The 27,932-nt window shown below is 38.8% G+C and overlaps 4 protein-coding genes across 5 annotated transcripts; 2 read left to right on the top strand and 2 right to left on the bottom strand.

The window, feature by feature from the left end:
• Nucleotides 1–63: 63 nt before the first annotated feature.
• On the bottom strand, nucleotides 64–9,754 carry man2b2 (mannosidase, alpha, class 2B, member 2). The gene is made up of 19 exons (XM_059525797.1): nucleotides 9,537–9,754; nucleotides 9,316–9,462; nucleotides 8,710–8,815; nucleotides 8,388–8,560; nucleotides 8,153–8,268; nucleotides 7,424–7,601; nucleotides 7,120–7,318; nucleotides 6,608–6,798; nucleotides 6,204–6,393; nucleotides 5,521–5,657; nucleotides 5,142–5,419; nucleotides 4,861–5,052; nucleotides 3,285–3,528; nucleotides 3,092–3,202; nucleotides 2,783–2,975; nucleotides 1,222–1,368; nucleotides 990–1,102; nucleotides 792–912; nucleotides 64–319 (listed from the first exon to the last, which is right to left on the bottom strand). The coding sequence occupies exons 1-19, from the start codon at nucleotides 9,663–9,665 to the stop codon at nucleotides 228–230; spliced, it is 3,057 nt and encodes a 1,018-aa protein (XP_059381780.1). The 5' UTR covers nucleotides 9,666–9,754; the 3' UTR covers nucleotides 64–227.
• Nucleotides 9,755–10,298: 544 nt separating this feature from the next.
• ttc5 (tetratricopeptide repeat domain 5) lies at nucleotides 10,299–15,477 on the top strand. The gene is made up of 10 exons (XM_059525757.1): nucleotides 10,299–10,450; nucleotides 11,200–11,332; nucleotides 11,512–11,723; nucleotides 12,181–12,334; nucleotides 12,813–12,904; nucleotides 13,012–13,068; nucleotides 13,240–13,386; nucleotides 13,986–14,200; nucleotides 14,316–14,460; nucleotides 15,125–15,477. Exons 1-10 carry the CDS (start codon nucleotides 10,379–10,381, stop codon nucleotides 15,242–15,244), a joined length of 1,347 nt encoding a protein of 448 aa, XP_059381740.1. The 5' UTR covers nucleotides 10,299–10,378; the 3' UTR covers nucleotides 15,245–15,477.
• Nucleotides 15,478–15,524: 47 nt separating this feature from the next.
• Nucleotides 15,525–18,811, bottom strand: LOC132116889 (E3 ubiquitin-protein ligase CCNB1IP1). The gene is made up of 5 exons (XM_059525772.1): nucleotides 18,697–18,811; nucleotides 18,101–18,404; nucleotides 17,871–18,017; nucleotides 16,125–16,281; nucleotides 15,525–15,925 (listed from the first exon to the last, which is right to left on the bottom strand). The coding sequence occupies exons 1-5, from the start codon at nucleotides 18,720–18,722 to the stop codon at nucleotides 15,771–15,773; spliced, it is 789 nt and encodes a 262-aa protein (XP_059381755.1). The 5' UTR covers nucleotides 18,723–18,811; the 3' UTR covers nucleotides 15,525–15,770.
• On the top strand, nucleotides 18,239–27,680 carry si:ch211-212k18.5 (sal-like protein 3). Of its 2 annotated transcripts, none has more exons than XM_059525728.1 (3): nucleotides 18,239–18,377; nucleotides 23,246–26,385; nucleotides 26,515–27,680. In XM_059525728.1, the coding sequence occupies exons 1-3, from the start codon at nucleotides 18,359–18,361 to the stop codon at nucleotides 26,731–26,733; spliced, it is 3,378 nt and encodes a 1,125-aa protein (XP_059381711.1). In that variant the 5' UTR covers nucleotides 18,239–18,358; the 3' UTR covers nucleotides 26,734–27,680. The 2 variants fall into 2 exon arrangements, with proteins under 2 accessions (XP_059381711.1, XP_059381706.1); XM_059525723.1 differs by lacking the exon at nucleotides 18,239–18,377 and adding an exon at nucleotides 20,447–20,808.
• Nucleotides 27,681–27,932: the final 252 nt, after the last annotated feature.

Here is a 27,932-nt window from a genome sequence, read left to right as displayed (position 1 = left end):
TTGTATATGTACTTTCTAAATAACCAAAGAACACAAATGAGTCTAAACACTTCACAAAATGTGTGATGCTTAACATTATCTTTAATCATTTCATAAGAAAAAATAAAGCACATTTTAAAAAGGTGATTCAGATCGTACACATCTTAAAATCAATTTAGAACTACGCAATTTAGAACTAATCTTAACGAATCTTCACAGAAGACAAAAATCTGATTTGGCAAATCTGTCTATTTAAAGTAAATGAAAAAGGTTCTGATCTCCTTCGGATAAATGGTCACGTTGAAGTCCTGGGCTGTGCTACTGAAAAAATCCTTGTGCTCTGTCAACAGAGAAAAAAAACACCAACAGTGAAGTGAAGTGAAGTGACATTCAGCCAAGTATGGTGACCCATACTCAGAATTTGTGCTCTGCATTTAACCCATCCGAAATGCACACACACAGAGCAGTGAACACACACACTGTGAGCACACACCCGGAGCAGTGGGCAGCCATTTATGCTGCGGCGCCCGGGGAGCAGTTGGGGGTTCAATGCCTTGCTCAAGGGCACCTAAGTCGTGGTATTGAGAGTGGAGAGAGAACTGTACATGCACTCCCCCCACCCACAATTCCTGCCGGCCCAAGGCTCGAACTCACAACCTTTCGATTGGGAGTCCGACTCTCTAACCATTAGGCCACGACTTCCCCTAAAACAGTAGTTTATAGCAATGACATTTCTAATTACAGCTATTCAGTCAGATATAAGTTCTTGTCAGATAAAACATTGTGGTAACCAGTCAAGGGTGAAATCACACCTTCTTTCCGTACACTTTCATTAGTTTTCCAGCTCCACCTCTGGAGGTCTGATATATTCCACGTTCCAGTGAGGGAACGCTCCTGAACTTTGGTTACTTCACCTATGCCTCTCATAACTTCCTGTTAATGAATTCATGTATGAATTTACTGTTGTAATGGTGACGTTTAAGAAATCTACCAATAAAAACATCAGGTACCTTTAGGTTAATATCAGTGGGTTGTGATAGGACTGGGTCTTCTCCCTCTTCATACAGGTGTGTGATTCTCAAAAGAATACGGTCAAAGTCTATCTCAGACTTTCTCTCTCCACCTTGAAACACAATATATACATTTTCAATATAGCTTCTGGTTATAAGCAGAATTTATACTCTCTCCATCAATCCCTGATTTGCATGACTGTTTTGTTGTGATGTGTATACTGCGGCCTGCCTGAGTTGAGACGGTGGATGTGCTGGCTGTGATCAGGACTGTAGCTCCAGCCAGGGATGCTCAGGGTCTGCATGTGGAGGTTCTGGGGCACCACAACCGGCTGAACAAACGGCCCACTAAATTTCTCTCTCTGATTCCACAGCCTTTCTGTATAAGGGAAAAGTTTACATTCCTTTGTCTCTGTTAGCTTATCAAAATGTACAAAACACACAAATATGGTAAAGAAATGTTATTGTTGTTCAGTACACTTTAGGTGAAGCACTGTTACTTCACATTTTGTTATCAGTTTTCTTATTTTTTATGATACATAAAAGATGGGAGGAAATTAATTCAATTTCAGACAAAAAGAGGTAATAATGAAAATCTAATAACATAAATAATACATGAAGGTAAAGTGTTTAATGAACAAACAGAGATAAAACAGTAGTTGCACTAAATACAAACACCATTCTATAAATCTGTGTCATTTGCATGATGATGCATGAGTGCATATATATGTTAAAAAGGGCTTCCACATTTTAAGGAAAGATGTACTAGGCAGTGTTTTTTTTTTTGTATTTACTTTCAATATTCTGAATTAGTTTGTATTTGTATTTTCATTTTAATTTCAGTTAAATGTTTTACTAATTTTGTCATTTTATTAGTTTATTTTAGTACGATTACACAGTTTTTTTTATTTCAGTTTTATTAATTTTAGTACATTATATTAAAATGATGTCTAAATAAGACTTTCACTCTACACAGTACACCCTGGACTACATTTCCCATGCTCCATTGCACCAATCACATTCACCTGATAACAATCACACACACACACACACACAGCACAATCATCAGACATGCTTTATAAGCATTGGACTTCCCCTCACACACTGCCGAGTATTGTTCTGCACATATCCCTCTCCCTGCCATAGCTGCGATACCTAGCCATTCTGTGTTTGTTTTCATAGTCTTGTTTAATTTTATAGTTTTCATAGTTTAGTCTTTTCCTTGCCTTACCCTGTTACTCGTGTTTTGACCCTTTGCTCTGGATTCTGGATTACCCCTCTTGCTTAGCCCTCTGGATATTGTTCATTCATCAAAGACCGATGCTTGCCCTAGGAATATTCTTTGCCTTGTCCTCTATACACCTGTTTGCCAGTGTTTGACCCGTGCCTGTTATAACCACGTCTCTGCGTGATAAAAGCTTGCACATAGATCCGCATGTCTCACGACCCATCAGCCCCGTTACAGGCACCTAACAGAAAGTTTTTTTCTAATTTATTATATTTCATGTAATAAACATCTTTATGACTGTAGTTTAGTTTACTGTAATAACCTTGGTACTGGGCTAATGGAGGGAATTTCTATTTTTAACTGACAACTTTTTTATATATAAATCCAAAGTGCACCTGTTTGTAAGTAGTTGTACATTATTAATGGCAAGCATTTGGATTAAAGATAAATGGAGGGTATGCTACAGTATGTTTCCTATTGTTACTCATTAGATGGTTAACACTGAATGTAATACACTTTTTAGAGGAACTGAGACTGAAAGCTATGCCAGTGTTTGCAGACTCACGGGGTTGGTCAATGGGCATAACCACAGGTCTGTGCTGCAGCTCTAGTGCCTCCTGTTGGTAGATAGATGACAATGCAGAAGGGGAGCCCAGCATCATCCAGAGAACAGGCCGCACCACAGAAGAGTCATTAAGAGTCAGGTTATAACCCAGATTCCACTCCTGGTTGTTCCAAAGCCGTCTATGAAGCATCACCTGATGCACACACACACAGTGCAAAAAATACAAATCATTTGTAAAATAGAAAACAGCTAAGTAAGGCCTTAGAGATCAGTGCTAAGTATGTGTGAAAAGCAAATGCAAGCCCCCACTTCTAGTTGACCCTGACTTAAACTGGCCACTCCATGAGCTCTTTCACTGAGGAACACAACTCTGCTGGAATCATCTTGTATGTAGGCCGCTCGTACCATTGGGTAGTAATTCTGTGCATGTAAACACAACAGATGTATGATAAGCATATCTCTTAATATCTGAAAATTTTGTTTTCGTGTAAAGCAACCTTACACGGGGGATTGTGTTGTTCACAAAGGCCTTATATGTTCTTTTCATCATCTGATAGCCGTTGTTATCAGTAAACAGTGTTCTGTTATTCTTCAGACTCGTGCGGGTTCTGAACACGGTCTCTCTGTTCATCTCTAGGGGTCCCACTTTATAGCTCTGCTCCAGTCTGAAACACGCCAGCCGACCATCGAACCCTACCGGCACTCTGGTGACCACAGAATAAGTGTGGTTCTTGTCTTCTTCCTCTCTGCAGAGAGAACACTCAAACTTTTAGGAATGAGAACTATTTCTAGAATTTTGGGAGAAAATGTGAGTGGTGTTTAAAGTTGCAATGAAACAGGCATAGCACCAGATTCTTTTCTTTTATACTGTGGTGTAAATCAGAAATTAACATTATTCAAAAAGAAAAACCCGCAGTCATAAAAAAAGCAAGCTTGTAGATGATCATGGTAGGGTTTAAGCAGACTAAATGATTGAAGAAGTGTGGTTTATGTGACCATAAATAATTTTTATTCTTAAGTTATGACATTTTGATTTAAATATATGAAAAAATATGAGATTGAATTGAAAACATGTCTGAATTGCTCATAATAAGATCAATAACATGCATTTAAATAATTATTTTTAAATGTTAATTTCATGCTGGACAATTTATATAGTAATCATTTATATAGGTTTTTATCAGTCAGTTGTGGATATTTCATTGTGCATGCTAACTTCCACTTTTTACATTTTTTCATTTAAACTTAATGTTTATAACACTAACAATTTAATAACGCTGTAATATATATATATAATAAAAATGTAAAAATGAATATCAGTTTTTCATACTGTACATTATAATGTGCATAAATTCATTGCACATAATGTTTCTAGTTTCTATTCTGTAATAAATGCTATATGTCAAACAGCACTGCATTGTTCATATAGGCTACTTTATTTATTAGGCTACCTGGAGATGGCTTGGAAAAACAAATAAACCATATCTTGTCGCAATCGTATGTTTAATTTTTTCATGTTTCCAAACGTTTCTGGTTTTCTGTGAAAATACAGTGATCCCTGGATTCTTTTGTCTATATTAGGAATGTCCTGGTATGACTTTCTGCGCGAGAGCGCCCTCCAGCTTCGAGTTTGAATTAAACACACACTGCGTGAGTGTTTAGTGCTCTGTGAATTTTATCTCGCCTTATTCTTGGTCCAAATAAAATATCAGGTCATGCGCAGACTATCATGTCTCTTTGAGTTGAAATGTATTCACACCAGCTCTTGAAAACCTCTATGCGAACACACTTAACCGAAAAAGTGCGGGGGACAAATTTACATGATATTAAAAGTAGGGGTGGGGAGCACGTAATCTACGCCCCTGTTACATAGCTTATATATCTCCATTTCTCGGTTATCAGCCCTAACATAAAATTAATTATGGGCTTATCAAATTGACTATAATTCTTTTTTGTCATCCCTACTTTAAATGAAAGACGTATTTTAAATGGGTGCCTTGTATTTTAGAGAGAACAACAACCCTAGAAGCATTCAGACATAATAGTTTCAGGATATCGAGAAGCACTTTTTCTTTTACCTGTAGAAATACTGGCGTATCTCTGAGACTACCTTCCCTGGCACAATCTCCATGGCCACAGATTTGTATGCAGGAATAGCCGAGCCGTTGGCAGTAAAGATGTAGTTGTCTGAGATCGGCCCGGAGTGGATGTCCCCATTGGCCTCATACTCCCAGAAATCCTGCTGTACTCTAACCCTCATCTTTCCACACCTGTAATGGAAAGACTAGGTCAGAAATTCCATTGAAATGTTCCATTGGACATAACTTTGCAATCTGATGCATACTGAAGGAAAACTTGCCGGTCTGTGATGCTGTGCAGAAGGTTTGTCTCTTGGTCAAACATGAGTTTGTAGCACTCATTCAGCACTGGTAAAAACTTCCTACATGTCCTCTTCCACTGACTCACATTCTTCTTTGTAAATGTCACTACTCTGGCCACATGAGTCGCCCCACAGGCAGATCCAGTGTCACAGTGGGATTGTGGGAACTGCACAATGTACTTTCTGTACTGCAGTCCGCCCAGCTGAACAACGAAGAACAGATCGTAGACCGTGGAAGACTCCATCGATTGCTGGATCTGCAGTTAATTTTTGAGTCTCTTATTAACGGAAACAACTGATGGCTACATGTCATGACAGAAGCAAAGAATGAGATCAACAGAAAAATATGTTTTGCAACCTGAGCAGGTACTGCCTTTCCACCATCGTCAAGCACAACTGCCACTGCGTATGCCACAGAAATATTAATATATGTTGAAATGTTCCAGGCAAGTGGGTTGTAGACGATGATATGCTGTTCCAGAACATTCCCGGCGTCTGAAATGACAACAATATCTTTATTAGACAATCTAGCCTATAAACATCACTTCAGATTTTAATACTGATAACTGCTAATGCTGGCACTTAGACTGAAAATATAATTAAAAATGTACTTAAACTGTCAATATTATCTATATACTGTATATTGTGTCTATATTAACAATTGATTTTAATAAGATATATAAAATGAAGAACCAAGAGAAGAGGCTAAAAACCATAATCCAACTTTGTCTATCAGACATAACTTAGTTATATTAAGTTTTTATGTAACTGTAAAAATAATGACATGAGTTGGTGTGGAAGCTAATATATACTGGCTCCTGGTATATTTAATCCACATATATGTTAAAATGTTTTTTTTTCAATATAAATTATATTCAATTATTTAATTATATATATATTTAAATGCATGTATAGTTTATCAAATATAAGTCCAATGCATTTCACATATCACTGGCCACAGAATTAGATCAGATCTGAACAGAGGATATAGATCCACATTCTGAGAGGAAAGATTCAGAGAATAAAAACAAAGAAATGTACCGGTGTTCACTGTGGTGGATCTGGTTTGAGGTGTGTGATGGATGTCGTTGGAAAGTTCAAGGGTTTGTGGAAGCAAGAATATGGCTGCCAAGAGCTCCTCAGCTCCCATCATGCCTTGCATGAGATGCTCCACGTACATATCAGCCACTTTAGGGGATTCTGTCCCTGTGATGCCATCGTGGTGCTGAACCTGGTACAAATCAGATGAGATGATGACCACTCAGTTTCTAGCCTTACACAAATGATCACTGCCTTGGCAGCATCATGTTTGATTTGGGCCTGAATCATAACATAATTCATTAATAAACATTAATGAATTGCATTGTTCATCATTGCAACTAAATAAAAGTAAACTGTAAATTCCATGCTTCTCAAAAGGAAGGGGTAGTGGCATAAACAGGCACCTCGGAGACAGCCCATCGCAGGGCCTTGAGTTTGTCCAAAGCCCATTCTCTCTGAACTGGACCGTCTGGGTAGCTGATATGGTATCTAGTGAAGAGAGACTCTGCTGCATACAGGAGGGAACTCGCTCGTCTAGCTACTCCTTTCAGAACATTTCTGGACCCATAGAACCCCGTCCATGCCTGAAACGGTTCTGGAAAATGAGGATAAAAGGCCTTTCAGGACCATTCGTTTTTTTAGAAATGCAGAGAAACACTAATGGACCCTTTTAACATTTCCAGGGTTCTCAGAATCCACAAAAAAAATGACACAAACATGTCAAATTAGCTGTCACTGTTTTTGCCATTATGTTAGAAACACTCACAAAGCAAACTCTTTTGTAATTTAATGCATTATAATAAGACACAAAGTGCAGTGTTAACAATGCTCATAAAATGTTGAAAGCACATCATCACAGTTTATGAAAAGAGTTCGTCACAATTATAGAAGTAGCTATAAAATCCTAATTCTAAACCTGTTGAGTAAGGAAGGAAGTCTTGGTTTCCTCTCACATCCCAGGACAGATTTGTTTGGTGCACCGTCTGGAAATAATCCTGTAGCGTGGCATACTGAACTGCAACTCCATACTTGTCACTGTGCGTGTTAATGTAGTTCATTAAAACATCCATGTTCATGAACTGCACTGAAGCATTGAAGAACTGCTTATCACAACCCTGTAAATACAACAAACCCTTGTAATGCTGTATAAGTTGGTGAATAAATGAAATGAAGTACTGTACTGTATGTGTTATTCTGTGGTATGATGGAGCAGAACTGACCCAAGGCCAGAGAACATGACTGGTTCTGAACCACTGGGCCCTCTGTTTGATGTTGTCCACCATGGTCTGTGCGTAAAGCTCTACAGTTTCTGTGGTCACTGGCAGACTCATGTTGGGGTATATGCCATCTTTAGGAGGGTCCGGAAACAGTGCAACACCATTCCAGTAAAACCCAGACCTGGGCACAATTATCATCAATGTAAGAGCATGCTCAAACTTTTTTTTTTCTAATTCTTTTTGTTTTTATATAGAATTTTGTTTTAATAAAAGTTTGTTTATAACAAAAGTTTGGGGATGGTAAGAATATGTAATATTTGGATTCTTATGCTCGCCAAGGATACATTTATTTACTCAAGATTACAGTGAACAAAGTTATATTATGAAATATTATAACTAAAAAACTTTTTTTGCTTTAATATATTTTAAATAATTATTTATTCCTTTTTCGGGATTCTTTGACCAATATAAAGTAAAAAAAAACGCTTTCTTTTTTTTAAAAGATAATCTCCTGGAAAATTATAAATGTCTTTTCAGTCACTTTTGATCAATTAATGCATCCTTGTTACAAATAATATTAATCTAACTGACCCCAAATGTTGAATAATAGTGTATAAATTAATAGAACTTTCTAGACATTCATGCTAAACAAAAACCACAACTGAGGGGTTACAAAATAAAATAAAAATAGTAATAATAATGAATAAAATAAAAAAAGTTACTGGGCGTCACCTGTTAGAGAAGGGGAGATGCGATGGTGTGCAGTAACTGAACTGATCCATTGTGTGTGTGAATATCTCTTGTTTTTCCTTTAAGGATGGTGAACCTCTCCACACAAACTGCAATTTCTACAAATACAGATGTAATATTATAACATCATAATGTAAGCAGCATTTATTTCAGAAACTTCACAAGCACAGCTGTATCATAAATGTGTTTTACCAAACCAATGATGCAAAAGCACAACCTTGTTTTTCTGCATGTCATCTTTAAGGTCGTAGTCGATGCGAGAGATGAGGTGAGCGTCAAACCCCGCAAGTGCAAAGAGGACCGGGGTGATGGCTGATGCACCAAACGGATCGACATACCATCCGAAACGTGGCCGAACACCAAAAGTCTCATACAAGAAGCCGTGTCCCACTACAAGCCAGAAGAAGAGAGAGAGAAAGAGGGGGATAAGAATATCTATAACTACATGGCATGCAACATGTTAACACTATTTAACATAGCTTTATATAAATTCAGCGCATTGCAACTGTATTTGTAAGGAGTGTTTCATGCTCACGCACCTGTGAGTTGAAGAATGGCATCATCTACATCAGTCACTGCTTCATCGTGCATCACCTGACCCCCGATTATGAACTCCAGACGACCCTCTTTTAGCAGCTGTCTCGCCTGATATATAAAAACATGTCACCTTAAACCAGTTAATTTATTTATTTGTTTGTTTGTTTGTTTTTCAGATGCCACAAACCCCAAACGGGATCATACTTGTACGAACCCCATCCCAAAAATGAAAAAGCAGCTAGATATTTTCAGCGATACCTAAAAACACCCAATTTATACTGTGAAAAATTTATTTATATCATTATAAATAAATGTAAGATATAATTGAGAAATTATTTATTTTCTATATTACATTATTTTTTCGACTTGCTACAGTACTGTAGCTACTGTTATATTAAGTTGTTGATTTATTTTTATTTACTTAAATCTTTTTTTATATTATTCTGTTTTACATATTTAACTTAACTTATTGAACAAATCACTTTTTTCATGCTGCTCCAGTTTAAAAAGTATTAAACAATAATTGAACTGATTTACCTTCCTTGCATAATACTTAAAACCACTAAGACAACTAATAAGGGTAAGAAATAATAAGAATAAGTCTTTACCTGTTTCTTGTGCCAATCTGTCGCCACATTATCCCACCAGAGTCGAAAAAACTCCTGTTCTACTGCTATGAATTTGCGGCTTTTGACTCGTGACAGCTCTTCAACTACACTGCTGTACACATTGCTGGCGTATGCGTGCATGCTCTCCTACAACAGAGAAGTTTGACAGCACCGATGATGATAGCTCCACACAGGAAACATACAAGCTTTATGCGTTTTACCTGGACAGTGTACACCCAGCCAACATCCATATGACTGTGAGGAACGACGAAAGCTTGAATTCTCTCGGCTGCATGGTTTTCAGAGACTGTCATGAGCAGTAACCCGAGAAAGAAAGATAAAAACGCCATTGTCACTACAAGATCATCGAAATATCATAACCGGTGTTTGAAGAGAGTCTCATGACTGCGTGTGATCAAACGCGCATGCGCACTTTTACTTCCGATTTCATTCGCTGTTTAAAGCTTCTTTGAAAAACTTTTATCAGCGGTACATATCGGCCAAAAAGTATCTATCTATCTATTTATTTATCTATCTATCTATCTATCTATCTATCTATCTATCTATCTATCTATCTATCTATCTATCTATCTATCTATCTATCTATCTATCTATCTATCTATCTCTCTCTCTCTCTCTCTATATATATATATATATATATATATATATATAATTTTATTTTTTTTCGTTTATGTGTTTATTTATCGTTTATGGGTTCGAGATGGATGCATACAAAAAAAAACTTTCTTATTGACGTTTTCCAAACAGGTACTTTGCTGTGATTTCCTGAAGTGTGCAAACATTTTAGGCTATAAATAATACAACAAAATTGATTAAATATTTGCCAATTTCCAAAATAGTTTCATGTCTTTAAACATGTAAAGCGTTACATTTCGGTCAAAAAGTATTTATTTATTTATTTAGTGTTTTACATGTTAAAGATGGCCGAGGTTGATGATGGGGTCAAAAAATAACAACAACAAAACAGTTTGTCTCCTGACCAATAGGAGGCGTCCAAACACACTCGTCTGTGTTTATCACGCTCGCTCGGGTCCTGCTTTACATGTTAAAGATGGCCGAGGTTGATGATGGGGAGCAGAAAACAACAGACAAAGATGACTTGCAAGTGTTAAAGGTTTGGATTCATGCTTCCATTTCTTTCTGTCTTTTGGTGAGGTAAAAATAAATATACAGCACGCAGATGTTGTCGATGGTGTATAAAGTACACATGGCTGCTGCAGCTCCTGTCACTTTAACAGCGGATAAACTGTAGAGTAACAACGGAGAACAAACAGGTTTCTACAGCAAGTAGCATCTGGATATTTTTGATTAAACTCTGCGCAGTGTAGCCTGATCGTGTTAACCTAATGTGCTTTCCTTTATGTGGTGTAATGTTTGTTTTACCTATCATTTACCTCTCACTGCACGATACACTTATTGTACAGTAAAACTATAATTATAGTTCTTCTTTAAACAGTGTAAGAAGCTTTCATCTTGTGTTTTATGACACTATAATGACAACTTTATTCTCATAACTAGTTGTTTTATTCACTGCATTATTTTTTACTACTGACATTTTCATAGAAGATTTAGGTACAATTATGACCATGTTAAAGAGAAAGCAGCATCTCTTTTACTTTCTTCTTTTATGCAAATAAAAATGCAAATACAAAAAAAAAAAAAACTCTGTCACCATTTGCTTTCATTTTATTAAAAAGGTTGCAATGCTAGTCAGTGCTGTCTGGGGCTGTCAGTCTGTCTAAGATCTCCTTTTGTGTTTTTCAGGGTGATGAAATGATAAAATAATTTATTAACTATTGGTTTAATGCAATAAATCTCTTGTCAAATGTGCAGGTGTGTAATAATAGCATGTTTCTGTCACAGGAACTGGTAGATGATCTTTACTCCTTTAGGGACCGTTACTTTGAGACGCACAGTGTTGAAGACGCTGGTAGGAAACAGAATGATGTTGCTCAAGAAATGGCAAAGACACTTAAGAGGCTGGAGGAAAAAGAAGGTGGGGATCTCTTTGTGTTCCACAAATTTTTATGGCAAAGAAATGTTAATGTATAAAAAAATTATATTCTGACAGTTCATTTCAAAATATGCCGATAGAGTCCTTTATTATTGTCTCAGCACCATTCAAAATGCCACAAGAGTATTGTTATTATTTTATTAATTATATACTTTAAACAGATTTGTACAAACACAGTGCTCAGTTCCTGCTGCAGCGGGGTCGGTGTCTAAACGTGGCTCCGGGGTTCAGTCAGACTTCAGAGGAGTGTCTGTCCCGGGCTGTTAAACTGGAACCAGGTCTGGTTGAGGGCTGGAACACACTGGGAGAGCAGTACTGGAAAAAAGGAGACCTGACCGCGGCCAAGACCTGCTTCACAGGTGCACTACAGCAGGTGAGTCTTTATTACAGCCAAAAACAATGGGTCTCATTCATTGCATGTGCATAATCAATATTATAATCGCCTATAACCAAGATGAAATTTTATTTATCATATGCAATAGAGCTCAAGCTGCTAGGTTTCTTTGTATAACATGTATAGTTGTAATGAGAGGTCTGTACAAAAGACATTTTTTTGTGTTTAAATTGGTTTTGAGGAAGGCACATGCTCTTGCTGCATGCGTTCAGGTGACAGCTCGATTTTAAAGAGCATTGTGTTTGCTGAACAGAGATTAAATTATGAATTAGGCAGAATTTTTAGTCCGAAGTTGTGCAAACAAGTAATACACATAACGATTAAACAATAATCCATGCAAGTAATAGTGAATGAGACCCGATATCTTTAAGGATGTCTGTCTCTTTAGATATGGCACTTCTCAGAGATGAACTCTTGGTGTCTTATCTTCATCTAGAGTAAGAACAAAGTGTCTCTAAGAAGCCTGTCTATGGTGCTGCGACGGCTGCCACCGGAAGAAGATCCACAGGAGCAGAGCAAACGCATTCTGGAGAGCGTGGAGCTGGCCAAGAAGGCTGTGCAACTCGATGTCACCAATGGGACTTCGTGGTGTGAGTATATAACACGGCTATTGCAGGAAAGGACACATTAGGTGTAAAATGTATTTGGATCAAAATTGAGTGTATTGCGCTATTTTTAAATTTAGGTCATTAATTAATTGCCCTCACGTCTTTACAAAGTTATATGACTTTCTCTGCTCTGTGTAACATAAAAGAAGATATTTTGAAGAATGTTTATAATATTCCTTAAAATGTATCATCTTAAAAAGTCAGTCAGTTTTTAAACGACATGAAGGTAATAAATGATAACTGACTCTTCCATTTCAGGTGAACTATGCTTTTTAAGTGAAATTTAATTCTAATGAATGCTTTTGTCAAGTGAAGTAAACTCCAATGTATATCCATGCTGTCGATCAGAACACAGCTTGTTTCCTAACTGCATTTCTGAATAGAGACAGTTTATAATGTTGGTTTATTAAAAGAAAATTTGAATAAAAAAATGTATACTGTTTTGCTTTGACCCCGACAGATATTTTAGGGAACGCGTATATCTCCATGTTTTTTACCAGTGGACAAAACCCACAGCTCTCTCAACAAGCCCTCAGTGCCTATGCACAGGCTGTGAGTATTTCCTCTTTGTCTCACTCATGTATCATCCAAACATTCCTGTGTTTATTAATTAGCCAAAGCTGGTTTTCAGAGGTGGTTTAATCTGTGCATATTTATAGGAGAAAATTGACAAAGCATCCTCAATGAATCCTGACCTCCACTTCAACAGAGCTACGGTAACAATTCTATCAGTTGCTTTAACAGACTTTTTCCAACTGGTGGGAATGCACCAGCAATTGTGTCACAGTATAACCAGCATCTTATCCATATATTTTAAACTGGTAACCAGTCTGCGGTTACACTTCCACGGTGTAAAGCAGACCTAAGAAACTCCTTTCTGTCACCAGTTGTTCCAGTATGAGGAGATGTACAGTTCAGCTCTGGATGGATTCAGCCGTGCTGCAGCTCTGGATCCTGGCTGGGAAGATGCGCGAGAGAGAGAAAAACTGCTGCTAAATTACCTAGACCAGGTTATAATGTTAATAGAGAATAAGGTGAGAGAAGTGAACAACGACATTGTAACTTTTACGGTTTATACTGGTGTGGAACAGGCACTTTCAGTTTATATATACGGGAGCTGAGCTATTGACAACAGTAGTGTCAAGAGCATCTGAGAATGTTTACTGGCATACTGATAAAAAACGTGTGTGTATATATATATATATATAGCCTGAATGCACTAAGTCGTTTTAGATAAGTGTCTGCTAAATGCATAAATGTACAGTAAATGTACTCAACTTACTCAAAAACATCAATTGAAAATATTAGGTGGCAGCCAGTCGCTGTCAGGTGTGGATAATGATGATCAAAATCTGCATATTGTACTGGTGTTTGGTGTTTACAAGTGTGTTAAATTAATTAACACATCTTGATTTTTTTGGGGGGCATTTGGAAACAAAGATATTACAGTGTATATGATTATTTTGTTGAAAAAAATAAATAAATTTGGCTACACATTTGATAGCAGCACAGAGCTTTATTTAGTTCTGTTGATTGTGTAAAATCTGATCGAAAAGGTTGTTTTTGGGTTGTTTCCAGGAGAATTTTTAGGTCCATTAGAAGTCCCATTAACCCCACTCTCTCTGTGTTGCAGGGAAAAGTAAAAGCGCGGCGTCTTCGTAACATGCTCTCCTCACTCAGTACCTCTGCTTTGGGCCCGTGCTCCTCCCCTCAGTTCCGGTCTCCCTCAGGCCGCGTGGGGAGCCTTGAACCCCGCAGCTTATCCGCTCTCACTCATGGCCACAACGGCGGGGTGGCAGCGCTAGGAAAAGTGATCTTCAGCCTGGCCTCAGAGGGCCGTATGGCCTTGTGAGTTTAAAAGCCTCTGCAGCATTAACAACCTCCACAAATATTTATGAACAAAACTAGAAGGTTGCGGTTGCTGATTGTATTGTAAAATGGTTTTCTTGTCTTTGTCTTGCAGCACATTTGGCTTGGTGGACAGTGATGAGAGCTGCTGTGTGGTCATGGTGTATAATACAGCAGACAGCTGGGGTGTTTTAATAGGGGATACTGTAGTCATTCCTGAACCACAGGTTAAACGGCACAGCGTAACACATAAAGATAAGGTTTGTAAACAATACATTTCATTATACTTTAAAGTTTTATACCCCTGCTGCTTACACTACCATTTCAAATTTGGCAGTCATTAAGATTTTAAATATGCTTTCAAAGGAAATCCCTTATGCTCACCAAGGCTGCATTTATTTGATCAAAAATACAGTAAAAAAGAGAAATATTGTGACACATTATTACGAATTAAAATAAACTTTTCTTTTTTATGTTTTAAAATGTAATTTATTCCTTTGATGCAAAGCTGAATTCTTAGCATAAATTACTCCAGTCTTCAGTGTCACATGATCTTTCAGAAATCATGCCAATATGCTGATTTGGTGCTGAAGATGCATTTCTTATTATTAATGTTGAAAACTGTTGTGCTGCGTAATACTTTGTAATATTTCAGGATTCTTTGGTGAATAGAAAGTTCAAGAGAACAGTATTTTGATCAATTTAATGCATACCTAAATTCTTTAAAAATATACTTATTGACCCCAAACATTTGAACAGTAGTGTACATATTTAAACAATCGAGCAAATATAAACAAGTTTTGCTGCTGTTATCTGTGATCTGCCACAGTTATAATAACCCAATAGTGATTTTTATTTTTTGCATTACAATAGGTGTAATAAATATAATGTTTTTATGTTTCTTCTTTGCTTCTCCCTATACAGTCATATGACTTCCGAAGTATACGTGTGGAAACTCCCTTGCTCCTTATAGTCAATGGGAAAAGACAGGTGATGAAAAGCCAAAGTGCAGCCTTTGTTACTTACAAACCACAAAGTGAATGAAAATCCAGAGAGAGGACGTACATTGAGATCAATGAGGGTAGTGTTTTTCATGTTTGTATATATTCTGTTCTGCTACTGTTTGTGACGACAGGAAAACTCTTTGTACATATTTTTTTCATCATTCATTTACCTTTTTTAATTTTCCTCTTGTTTGTTGATGGGTATCATTGTTAAGATTGTACTGCAGTCTGTTTCATATTTGGGTTGTGAAAAAAAATAAAAAAATAAATCCCAGTCTTACTCTGATCAATTTGGCAGGTCCTACATCATTTACATGAAGTTTTCCCACATATTTTAATTGAGTTATTTTCCACAATAAAGTCATTTACATTCGTGGAAATGTGTTGTGAATATTTACAGCATAACACTTTTTAACTATGTAACAGCTTTTTCAATAAATAATCAACTTGAAAGAACATAAAGAACTAAACGGGAACGACTATATTCGGCTGAAATCTTATATTAGAACTGAAATCAGAATTCATAAGTGAAAGAAACAAGCATCGTAGTGAAACTCATGTTAAACTTAGTTTTTCTTGATAAAAGATTGGGCTCTGTCTCGGGTGGGTGTGCTGAACTGGAAGAAAGTTTTAGCGTTTTCTGGTCCCAATGAGAAGAACCTGTCACCTTCTGGTTCCAGGAATGAAGGACTGCTATGCGGTGAGCGCTGTTTGACCAAACCTGATGATAATAATTGCAAATATTTTTCATATTTTGTTCTTTACAACAGTTGATAACATCTGAACAATCTTGGTCTCAGTGGGATAAAGAACTCTTGACCTGATTTTACTTATGCAGGGTAAAATAGACAATTACAATAATTTGTTTAAATAAGGAACCATTATACTTGTTTCCACCCATTTGCTTCCCCCCCCCTGACCTGTAGTGAAAGGATGGGAAATGGGATCTTTCTCTCCCGTTCCCAGCGTGTGCATCCGTAGTGAGTCGAGAAGTCCCTGCAGCTTCTGATATTGCCTATTTCGTTCATTCAGTCGCTCCAAAACCTCATTGTGCTTCCGCTTATATTCCTCCAGCACCTGATAAAAACATAAAATAAAAACATTCTCATGCTTCGACAGTCATGGTCAAAAATATCCCTTGGCACCCTTGGTAAATATGATCAAATTAGGCTGTGAAAATTAATCTGCATTTTTAATCCATTTGATATTTTATTTAAAAAAAAAAAAGCCAACCTTTCATTGGATAATAAGAATTTAAAATGGGGAATATAGTTTTCTCAAATACATGTTGGACACAATTATTGGCACCCCTAGAAATTCTTATGAGTACAATATATCTGAAGTATATTCTCATTCATATTCACAATTTTGAGCACTCCAGGGTGATTATGAAAATGAAATTATACAGCCATTGATAAAATAAATATAAGTAGTAGGGAAAACAAAGCCAAAAATCCCTTAATCATCCATCACAATGAGAAAAACCAAAGAATATATTTCTGATGTGCAGTAAACGATAAATGAGCTTCACAAATTAGTGAATTAGTGGCTTTAAGAAAAGTTCCCATTTCCACCATCAGGGCAATAATTAAGGGAGTTCCAATCAACAGTAAATGTTACGAATCTGCCTAGAATAGGACGTGTGTCTATATCCTCCTAATGCACGGTGAGGAGGAGAGTGAGTGGCCAAAGACTCTCACTTGAACTTCAAATGGGACTGGCTCCTATGGTCAGATGAAACTAAAAAAAAAAAAAGCTTTTTAGCAGCAAACACTCAAGATAGGTTTGGTGCACACAGGGATAAAGAGTACCCCATGTGTACAATGAAATATACTGCTGTGTTTTGAATGTTGTGGGCCTATATTTCTGCTGGACGTCCTGGACATCTTGTTTAGATACATGACATCACTGATTCTATCAAATACCAACAGATAAAAAAAAATCAAAAAGGGACTGACTCTGTTAGAAATCTTATAATGGGCCATGTTTGGATCTTCCAGCCGTACAATAATCCAAATACAACATATTTACCAAAAGTGCCGATATTTTTGGCCATGGACTGTATATATGAAGTACTTGGACATACTTGATTAAATGTTTTTCTCGTGGTCTTAAACTTCTTCCATTGTGAGCTAGAGGCACTCCAACACGTGTAACCACACATTTTTTTTATTAATACAGTGAAATTATGAAACTTTTTTTTTCTTCTTTAAAATGTATTTAAAACATTAAGTCCCGTGATGGCTAAGGTTGTAATGTTATAACAAATGGTAGCATTTATTATTATCTCTAAAACAGTTGTGCTGCTTAATATTGTGTGCAAACCATTATACATTTTAAGATCTTTTTTTATGAAGAGAGATAAAAAGAACAGAATATATTTTTAATACATTTTTTTAAACGTATAAAAGTCTTATAGTAACTTGATAAATTAAAGGCACCCACTTGTTGAAATGGATAAGTGGTGGTTTCTTGAAAGACCAAAAATATTTGTATATGGTTAACATTTTTGGTATTAAAAATGGTCCTTCCATTTTTTTACTTGTCATTTCACAAGTTTCAATAGCATTTACATTATTATGTTTTTTTTTTTGTAGTTATTTTGACTGTTACTTTATAAAAATTGAGAGTGGGCACTGGTCTGATGGTATGAACATATTTGGGACCTTTTTCAGTGATGCAATCTCTCCTTTTAATGCATTTAATTCCAGCTCTTTGCTCTGGCTCTGCTGGATCATACACTTCTCCATCTGAATCACGTGTCCTCCAGCCCTGGACAGATTGTACTCCATCAGCATCCTCTCCTGATTTACCTGAAATAACCACAAACAAAACTAAACATTTTGAAGGAAGGTGCATTAATCCCAACCTCTCTCAGATTCCACAGACATCGAACCTGGTAGGTCCAAAAGTCTAGCGCTTTATGACTGATTTCCAAAACCGTTTCAGGCTGTAGTCCGACCAAAACCATAGCCTTGTATTGCTCTGATGGTGCCAGCTCGGTTCTGAAGACGTCCAGTTTGCCCGAAAGCATGGAGGAGCAGGCGGGGCAGATGGCAGGAGAGCGGCTGAACTCCTCTGAACCGTGTTGATCACAGAAGACGTGAGAGCAGGCCGTGACCCACGCGAACCCACTCAGCTTTGCACGGCATTTATGCGAATTACACAGCAAGGTGAATTTAGACGCAGACATGGCTGTTCTAATGGAAGGAGGCAGAAATTTAAAGTATTATATTTCTATGTGTATATTGTTTTACTGCTTAAGCTGAGTCTGACGACGAGAAACGATAAAAGGTTAGGCTAAATGTGCACTTTAGGTGTAAACTACTACCAGCGCGGGAAAAGTAACGAGTTCTCAAGCTTTCTTAATTCTGTTCGAATCCTAAATCAGACTTATGCGGATATATATATATATATATAGCTAAAAAATGTATGTATAGGCTATATATCACTTTTCTGATATATGTAGCTTTATAACACAGGATAGTTTACCGAGAATTTGCTCGTGTGTTGTTCATTGTTTACAGTCAGGCACAGCGGCGCGGCGCGCAGGTTTTGATTGGCCTCATCTGATTGGCTGCTGAATGAGCGAACGCAAACATTCCAGAGGCGCCATGATGCGCTTTAAATAACACTTTTGTAACTCGGCACAAACATTCTGTAAATTATGTTATAAATGATGTTTACGTACTCTGAGAAAGACGAATTTAAGAAAAAAAATCGACGTTCACTGGTCAAGTAGGCTATGTTGCACTTACCAAAATATGTGGTGGTTAGGTCTAAGGAAACAGGAAACTAATTTTAATTGAACAGAGTATATATAGGACTATATTACGGCACTGATAAATGGCACCTCCGAACAGCAGTAAATAATGCAAGTCTATCAATATTCTGGCTGATTTGATTGAAAGAGAACTTATTTAAGTTGTACAATTAAGCAATGCAAATTCCTAATATAAATGATTAGAATAATGCCCAAACTTTTGCAATTCGACTTAAAGTCTCTCCACCCAACCGAGCACATTTTCACAATTTAATTAAAACCAGCCAGATGTAGAGTAAACCAAATCTGACAACACTGAAGAGTAGGCTACCTACTCTAGCCTACTTCAATTATTGGTTTGCTTTAAATGTACAGTATAATATTATTGTGACTTTGAATATTTTTTTTATCTTAAATTATACTTTATTATTGTAAATAAGTCAAATACACTCATGTAGAAGAAAAATCCTGCTTTATGGCTAGTGGATAGCTTGGCCTTATATGAGATACTGTGCAGGTCGGCTGCTTGTTTTTGATACATCTAATTAAAAATGGCTTTTCACTTCATCCCTCCTCCACGTGGTGTATGAGAACAGAGGCGGGGGTGAAAGGGGGGCATTGTGCGGAGCGGCAATGGATCCTGGGGTTGAGGAGAGAGAAAGAGATGCCCACTCAACTGTGTCCAGGTCGCCATTGTTGGAAATTCCCTTCCTATTCAATGCATTTTAAATAGAGCTCTGAATATTCGGACGCACCGACAAAGTGAGCGAGCCGCGGGGGGTCTTTACTCCAGCAGCCCTTACAGTTATAGACTACAAGCTGCCTGATGTATTATCTCATCTCTTCACCTTCCTCATCATCTCCCTTAATATAATTATTTTTTGATTCCACATCATTTTGAAATACACAACTTTCACATCTGGTGAACTTTTTACATGCGTAATCTTCCTCTATGCCTTTCTCGATAATTGAAATGTTTTATATTTCCTTTCTAGGTGACCTGATAACAGATAGTCTATTTATTTATTTTTCCCGTGAATCCGATGATTTGTAATGTCACCTATTTAGATTTCACATAAATCTCAGTAGACCTGCCAATACAAAAGGCGTCTCTACTCCCAATGGGCGTATAAATGAAGTGTAGTCATTAAGTTGTTTAAAACAGACAGATGTCAGAATCTTGAGGGTATAAACTCCCTTTTTGCATACATTACAAACGTATGTGAAAATATAAAAAGTGTTTCGTATTGATAGCCTATATAACTCAGTTGTCTAAATTACTCGAGAGCTGCTATTAGCATTAAGAGAAACGCAAAAGAGGGAGAAAGAAAGAAAAAGAGACGGTGTTCCGCGCCATTGAAATGCAAATGTCCGAACAAGGAGAGATTGTATTTTTGTGTGAGTGAGTGAGTGTGTGTGTGTCTTTGGAGAGGAGAGGAGAGGAGGAGGGGAGGAGGTCTGCAGAGTGGACAAGTTTGAGAAAGAGGGGACTTGTTGAGGAAAAACAGCCACACACGCACTCGCCATCTCACACAGCAACAGCGGACGACTTTATGGTCCGCTTCAAGAGCCCACACGAATTATATTTTTATTTACTTGTTACTAGCTCTTTCAAAAGAAGGCGATGTTGTCTTAAGCATCCTGCAAGGTGGATTATTAACGAACAAGGGAGTTCGGTGTTTATCTAGGCTATTCAAAACTAGTTTTATAGTTTGTGTTGCAAAGTTGTTTGATGCCCGTGACTCTCATCGGCTGCTCGTGAATCATGTCGCGCCGGAAACAGAAACGGCCCCAGCAGCTCGTTAACGCGGACCCTGGGGGCACGCGCTTGATGCCGCAAGGTGAGGAAATCATTCCTTTGTTAATTATTTGTTACCCTGGACTAAAATTGATAGTGATGTTTTTTTTTTAACGACTGGTTAATTAAAAAGTTTTGCATAACTGGTAATATAGTAGTCAGCATTTGAAGTGGGTTAAAAAAGTTCATCAAAGATTTCCTAAAACAAGAACACATTTTGGTTTTAAGTTTTAGGACAACTTTGATGAAAGGTTTTGATCTACTTAAAATGTTGACTTCTGTAGTTTACCGAAAGCACCTGTTACCCAAAATCATGTTATAGCCAATTGTTTTTTTCTTTTTCTTTATTGCTTAAAATTGGAACACTTTAACATCTGAAGAATTATGATACAGGTTAAAATGCACTAGTGCGTTTGGCCCTCTACTCAGTGAACCATTGTTTAAAAGTTGCTGCACACAGCTCACGTTACTGCCATGACCTGTTTTTTTTTTTTAATAGGTAGTTTGCTGACATTTCCCACTTAAAATGTCTGCTAAATGTGTTATATTGGAAAAAGGCTCTTGAAGATATGGCCAGAGGGTTGGTCTAAAGGTGTTCAGCCGTATGGCCAGTCATTATGTTGACATGAATCACTCAGGGGCCATAACTGCATTAGCTTTTCACTGGTGTCAGTCCTCCAAGAGACTTGCAGCATAGTCAGTTTGATTGCTGGGGGTGCATTTAGAGGAGTCTCCTATTCAGTGTGAATAAGGTGCAGGCAAGGGGGAGGGGATGAAGGGGGTGTTTGGGTAAAGATTAATCTCTTTTCACTCTATTCTCTCCTCTTCTCCCTTATTCTCTCTCTCATGTTTCCATGTGCTCCTCTTTTCTGTTCACGCTGTGTTCCCCCCTTCCCACTCCCTTGCCTCTATTCACTTTGTACCACTGCTCAGTTGGGGTTCCACTGTTAGAATACAGAAAGGAGAAAGAATGCATCGTTGCATGTGTGCATGGAAGAAAAATGTAGTTAATGATTCTAAAAGATACTGCACCTTTGTCATTCGATTTCTGTAGCTATTGGCAAGAACAGGTAGTAAGTGGTGGGGGAATTTATATATATATATATATATATATAAATCCCCTCACAACTTACCAACTGTTCTTGCCAATAACTATTGAAATCGAATAGCAAGTATGTACAGTCATTTTGTGTATCAATATGCAAGAGAATGGAAAAAGTTTGTCTGTCAGTCAACCCACTATTTTCCCAACCCCCTTCTTCTAGTTCTTTTTCTGCGCTCAAGATTCTAAAAGAATTTGACCTTAGAGCTCATGAGGTTAGGTCATCTAGCCAATCAGAGCACATGGACAGTGCCCAAAACCCTTTCTATGCCCTGACCTCTGACCCTGTGTTGGGTCAGGGGGGAAGGGTGAATAGAGAGATGAAAGATGTAGTTGATGGACAGAGGGTTGGGTTAAGAGGGGTTATGGGCTGTTGTGGTGATATCTATTGTCCTCTAAAGGCCAATTGACACTGCACAGACAAACGGCAACAAACACCAACAAACTAGTCTGTTGGAGTTTGTTTTATCAGTGTGTTACCCCTGTTGGCATCTGTTGGCGTTGGTTGGAGTTTGTTTTCACCCAAATGAACATGCTTAATCAGCGTTTATTGGGTCGTGGAACATCTGAGCAGTGTGAAATTATTGTCCAACAAACTACAACAAACTCTGTCATCTGACTTGGCCACGAACCATTGTCATGATGATACGCATATTTCACTTAAGCGTGGTTCACCCATGGCTGCTTTCGTTTTATTCACTGATTTTTTCAGACAAAGGATGACACGCAAAGGTATTAATAACAGTACAATTTTGATAGTGGTTACAGGATCATCAGTTTTGCCTTAATCAGACTTACACCTTCTACACCGGATGCGAGGGGCACAGCGTGACATGACAAACTACAGTAGAAGTTGTATTGATTATAATCAGTGATGCTGTCTACACTGGATGTGACAACTGACACATCCAGTGAAGACACGGTGTTACTTGAATCTCTGATTCGAAGTTTGTTGGTGTTTGGTGGGGCAGTGTTAACATGATTAATAAAATTCTAAATCCAACAGCCAACTTGAGCCAACTTGTTTGTTGATGTGAATTGGCCTTAAAAAGCTTTGCAATAGTTGCAAGATGGTTAGTGAGTTGTGGCAAGAGTGAGGACATATGATGTGAGTGTGGTATATAAAGGTTGTGATTTAAGGGTGAAAGATCATTAAAAATGTGGAATGACAAGTGGTATTCAGTGTTTTAGTGAAAGAAAGCTTGACAAAGGAGCTGGCCTAAATAGGAAGGCTTTTTACAACAATTAATATATAAATTGATTTATAAAATAATGAAACAATGCCATAACAGTATTATGTTTTCAAATATTTGTCATTGTCTAAAAAATAAATGCTAAATACTTGAAAAACTGATTCTTTATTTTCTGTATTTTCCAGATGACCAGCTTCCAGTGAAATCTCCATCCACCTCTCTTGCCTCTGAAGTTACCTCGTCATCTGCATCCTCCTCTCCTACATCCCTTCGGGACTGTCAGCCTCCTTTGGCCCCAACATCATCTCCTGGTGGCCTTCATGCTCCCTCGCTCCCCAATGAGAGCTCTTCTCCTCCCCACTGGCCAAATCACATTGCCTCATATTCTACATCTCTGCCTAATGCACACTCGTCTCTCTCTCCGGATTTCCCACATCCTTCCCTTTCATCCCAAACCCACTCTCCTCCCCCTAGCCAGCAGAAATCCACTCATATTTCATCTCATCATCCCCACTCAACTGTGACGTCCCCACCAATGGGTATTTCTGCAACCACCACTACCTCCTCTTCCTCATCTTTATCCTCTTCATCGTCGCTGGGTGCACCACCTCATCAAGGAAGTCCTAGTCCCATCCACCAAACTCCTTCATCACCTTCAGAGCAACTCCAGGTGCCGCCGACCCTCGCTATACTGTTAGAGGAGCTTAGGGTCCTGCAGCAAAGACAGATTCACCAAATGCAGATTACAGAAGAAATCTGCAGGCAGGTGCTGCGCCTAGGTGGTATGGTCAGTACCCAAGATGCACCTCAGGGATCTGGGGAGGGTCAACAGAGTGATGCAGGCTCTAGCTCCCCACCTAATAATGGTGCTTCTTTAGTTCCCCAAGCTCCTACATCCAAGCCCAACAGATCTCACACAAATGGAACCAGAGCTCCTTATTCCACAACTTCATGTTCAACATCTTCCTCATCCTTAGTCACCTCTTCAGCCTCTGTGCACCCTCTCTCTCTATCGCTAGGACTTCCACCTCGTTACCTCAATGAAAAGTCTCCCAACACCTCCATCAGTCATGGCAATGGTATGAATTTCCCAACTCCTCCCTTGCCCACGGTCAGCCTCTCCCAGGACCAGCTATCTCTCAGTTCCACTGTTAGTACGTCAAACGGATCATCAAGCTCCTCTTCAGGCCGCCAGCAGCACATGTGCAGGTTCTGTGGGAAGGTTCTAAGCAGTGACTCCTCCTTACAGATCCATCTGAGATCCCACACCGGTGAGCGTCCATACCAATGTCCGGTATGCCTTAGTCGCTTCACAACCCGTGGCAACCTCAAAGCCCACTTCCTCCGTCACCGTGAGCAAAATCCAGAGCTGTCGCTCTCTCTCTTGCCACCTGCTTTATCTGAGCAGTGCCAGTCAGGATCTGGCTCAGGGCCATCACAGAGGCGCAGAAAACGTAGAGCAGAGGATGAGGAGCCTTTTGGGGTTAAAGGTAGTGTAGGTGTGCCAGAAAGTTTAGCTCTTGGTTTCCTGTCTGGGTCATCTCATCCATCTCCCTCCTCCCTTCCGTTACCACCCAGTGTTGATCTGGCCCTGCTTTCCACTGCCCACTCTTTGCTACAGCTAAACCGTGCCTCAGCTGCAGCGGCAGCCTCTGTTTCCACTAGTGTGCAGTCGTCATCTTCATCCATAACTTCCTCTGCAATGACTGGCCAATTCAAAGGTGCAAAGCAGCAGAGGTTTGATGAGAATACACCGCCACACTCTACTTTACATCCTGGTTCTCCATATTCCCAGCTGGCACACCTTCCGAAAATTCTCTTCCCATCAGGCCACTCTGCCCACCATCCTAGCCTTGCCCTTCTTCGCCCTCCTCACCTCCCTTCCCCACACCTCCCACTTACCTTCCCTTTCTCCTCATACCCCAAACCTCAAAACTCCACTCCTCCCTCTTCCTCTCCATCCTCATCTTCTGCCACCTCTGACACCTCCAAGCTGCAGAGACTGGCACAGAAGTTAGAGAAGCAGCCCTTCCCAAAAAGCACCAATGAAGGCCAGGCTCAGACTAATGACATATCCACAACCACCAATGCTAATGTTATATCAGCTTACAGGAGGGAGATGATGGCGGCCCTAGGGCTTAACCTGAATCCCAGTGGTGAGCTGGCCAGCCAAGAGCTCCAAGGGTCAGCTGCCTCCTCTTTGGTTCCTAATCAGTGCGGGGTATGCCTCCGTGTCCTCAGCTGCCCAAGGGCATTACGTCTCCACCAGGCCACTCACTTAGGTGAACGTCCATTCCCCTGCAAACTCTGTGGCCGCTCATTCTCCACAAAGGGAAGCCTAAGGGCTCATCTTGCCACACACAGAGCACGTCCAGCCAATGCACGTGGCCAGAATTCATGCCCACTCTGTCAGCGCAAGTTTACCAATGCTGTGGTGCTGCAGCATCACATTCGGATGCATCTGGGGGGCCATCTGCCCCCGGAAAGTAATGGAGACCTGCAGTCAGAGGAAGACCCTGGTCAAATTGATGGCGTTTCTTTACCCAAAAATCTTCAGTCTTTTCCTCTAAATATGAGCATGTCTTCCTCTGCCAGCTTATTGGAGTCTGGTGCTAGCCTAAGAGATACTGCATCAGGTGATGCAAATCAGCTCACGGAGTCAGATCAAGATCGTTATGACAACACACCTGAGGCTAGTCCAAATGTCACCCTGGAAAAGGAGTGTCCATCAGGTGAAAACAGTCCACCTGACAATTCAGATGAGAATCATTATGGCACAGTCCTTCAGAGCAAACCTCAAGTTGTCAATGGCTCTGCAGAAGAGGATGAAGACATGCCTTTATCTCTCTGTACCCGGACCAACTCCCAGGACACCTTATTTGATAAAAAATGGCACAATGGAGCTTCACATCAAACAGTGATTAGCGGGCCAAAAGCTAGTTTAAACGCTGAAGCTCTCAATCTGTCACCTGCCCTCACTCCACCCTCCAGCCCAGGGTTTACCACTGAGTCAAAGTCAGACCAAAGCAGCGAGCAGACAATGCTTCATGTGAATGGAATCGACCAGGTTCTGGAGCCCAATGATGGTGACTCTCACCAAGCTACAGAGAATGCTTCTTTGCACATTTCAGACAGAGCCGTAGAGCAGAAGGGGAATGCTGAGGATGCAAAAGCGTCAGAAAAAGAGGATCAAAGGAAAGAGAGAGAAAAGACTGAAGTGACATCATCAGAGACCCCTGTAGCCCCTCCACAACCACAACGCTCAGAGAAACCGTACAGCTGCACAGAGTGTGGAAAAGAGTATGCTAGCCGCAGTGGATTGAAGGTACATAGATTAATGTGCTATATTGAAAAAAGATGGAATGTTAGATGACATTAATATCAACTAAATATTCATTAACAACCTGTGATATCATGTTTATGTTAGAAACAAGACTTCTATGTGTTTCAACAGGGGCATATGAAAATCCACAGCGGAAGTATGAATCAGTTGGCCAGTGCTGTATCCTCACAGTCCTCTGAGGGAAAAGTTGTGGAGTGTGCAGAGGAGTTGACCCATCAAAAACTGAGAAGAGAGGATGCTAAAAGCATGTCAGAGAAAAGTACAAATAAATTGTCTTTGACCGAGCATCCGGTGTCTACTACTGAAGACAGACCTGAAGACACTGCTTAAAAGAATGTGATTAGTTAGGTTTTAGCACTATTCTTGTTTACTAATTTCTGAAACTTTTTTTTTTTTGTTCAACTTTTTTGTGGTAAGGAGTAGTTTTTAATTGTTTGATATTGTAGAATATTAGTAAATCAGTCCATATGTAATAGTAGTGCCTTTTCATGAAGACAATTAAATCATATTGATAAAGACTTGGTCTTTCGTTATCAAATATCAGGATGCACAGAAATTGGATCTTGAAAATAATGTTTGTGTTTAACAAATGACAAGCAAATTAATTGTGTGTCAATTAAAAGTGCAATTTCAGAAATCAATTTGGAACTTCAGGATGCTCATAAAAATACATGTAAAACATAAAAAATGTTTTATAATTTCGAGCCAAATCTATGAATAAAGGGACTGACCTGATGTGTGAGATGAGAGAGGATTATAGGGACCATACCAAAATTGATCAACAGATGTGCAGCTGAATGTAAATATCAATTTTGTTTCATGTACCCTGTTTTTATCTACTTTCATGCTGCTGTACTTTGTAGGTGTTTCTCTAAATAGCTGCACTATATCTGTGACTGCTGAAACTCTTATTGACAAGGGAGGTTTATGACGACGATGATGGGATAGAATTGCTGAGAGGGTCAGATTTACCTTCTGCACAATGCCTGTTCTTCAACTTTCTTTATTTAAAATCCCCACTGATTTGTATGTATTAAGGTTTTTTTATTGCTGACTATGAAAAACAGCAAATCATATTAGTTTTCACACTGCTGCAGATGAGCAAAACCAGCTCAAAATTTATAAAGATTTAAGCTTTCAATATTTTTGTAATCTTGAAGGTTGAAGCAACTTTTGTTGGTCCTGTTGAACTCTTAACAACTTTTGTGTTGTATTGGATGTAATGTGGTTCTAACTTGTCAAAAAGAGAAATAAAGTCTGAATGTCTCAAGATTTGTGCTTTTGTTTTTTTTATGTATGTGCATTATTTGAATTGCATTGAACACATAACTGCCACCCGTTAAGCTATTTTCAACATCCAACGATGCTTTAGTTGTTTTTGTTGTTCCATAAGGAACTTTGTTCTTCAGCAATTGTCTTCATTCACCCTTTTTTTTTTTTAAAGTGTGCTTCCTTTAATGTTTTAGTTTCCCAGACTGGTGGTGTGCATGTTGATGGCTGTGTGTGTGTGTGTGTGTGTGTGTGTGTGT

This window comes from Carassius carassius, chromosome 3, assembly GCF_963082965.1.
Source record: "Carassius carassius chromosome 3, fCarCar2.1, whole genome shotgun sequence".
Lineage (NCBI taxonomy): Eukaryota > Metazoa > Chordata > Actinopteri > Cypriniformes > Cyprinidae > Carassius > Carassius carassius.
This window is presented reverse-complemented; position numbering and strand designations above follow the sequence as displayed.

Bases quoted from the DNA above. Each gene is read 5' to 3' on its own strand.
- LOC132116889 (XM_059525772.1), bottom strand. From the start codon at position 18,722: ATGAACAACACACGAGCAAATTCTCG. The intron at 18,405-18,696 runs GTAAACTATCCT...TCCTTCCATTAG, and splicing joins AACACACGAGCAAATTCTCG to AACAGCCATGTCTGCGTCTA. The intron at 16,282-17,870 runs GTCCCAAATATG...TGTTTTTATCAG, and splicing joins AGATTGCATCACTGAAAAAG to GTGCTGGAGGAATATAAGCG.
- man2b2 (XM_059525797.1), bottom strand. From the start codon at position 9,665: ATGGCGTTTTTATCTTTCTTTCTCGGGTTACTGCTCATGACAGTCTCT. The intron at 3,529-4,860 runs GTAAAAGAAAAA...TTCTCTCTGCAG, and splicing joins ATACGCCAGTATTTCTACAG to AGAGGAAGAAGACAAGAACC. The intron at 1,369-2,782 runs GTGAGTCTGCAA...TCCCTTATACAG, and splicing joins TATGCCCATTGACCAACCCC to AAAGGCTGTGGAATCAGAGA.
- si:ch211-212k18.5 (XM_059525723.1), top strand. From the start codon at position 20,733: ATGTCGCGCCGGAAACAGAAACGGCCCCAGCAGCTCGTTAACGCGGAC. The intron at 20,809-23,245 runs GTGAGGAAATCA...TGTATTTTCCAG, and splicing joins CACGCGCTTGATGCCGCAAG to ATGACCAGCTTCCAGTGAAA. The intron at 26,386-26,514 runs GTACATAGATTA...GTGTTTCAACAG, and splicing joins CTAGCCGCAGTGGATTGAAG to GGGCATATGAAAATCCACAG.
- ttc5 (XM_059525757.1), top strand. From the start codon at position 10,379: ATGTTAAAGATGGCCGAGGTTGATGATGGGGAGCAGAAAACAACAGAC. The intron at 10,451-11,199 runs GTTTGGATTCAT...TTTCTGTCACAG, and splicing joins ATGACTTGCAAGTGTTAAAG to GAACTGGTAGATGATCTTTA. The intron at 12,905-13,011 runs GTGAGTATTTCC...GCATATTTATAG, and splicing joins TCAGTGCCTATGCACAGGCT to GAGAAAATTGACAAAGCATC.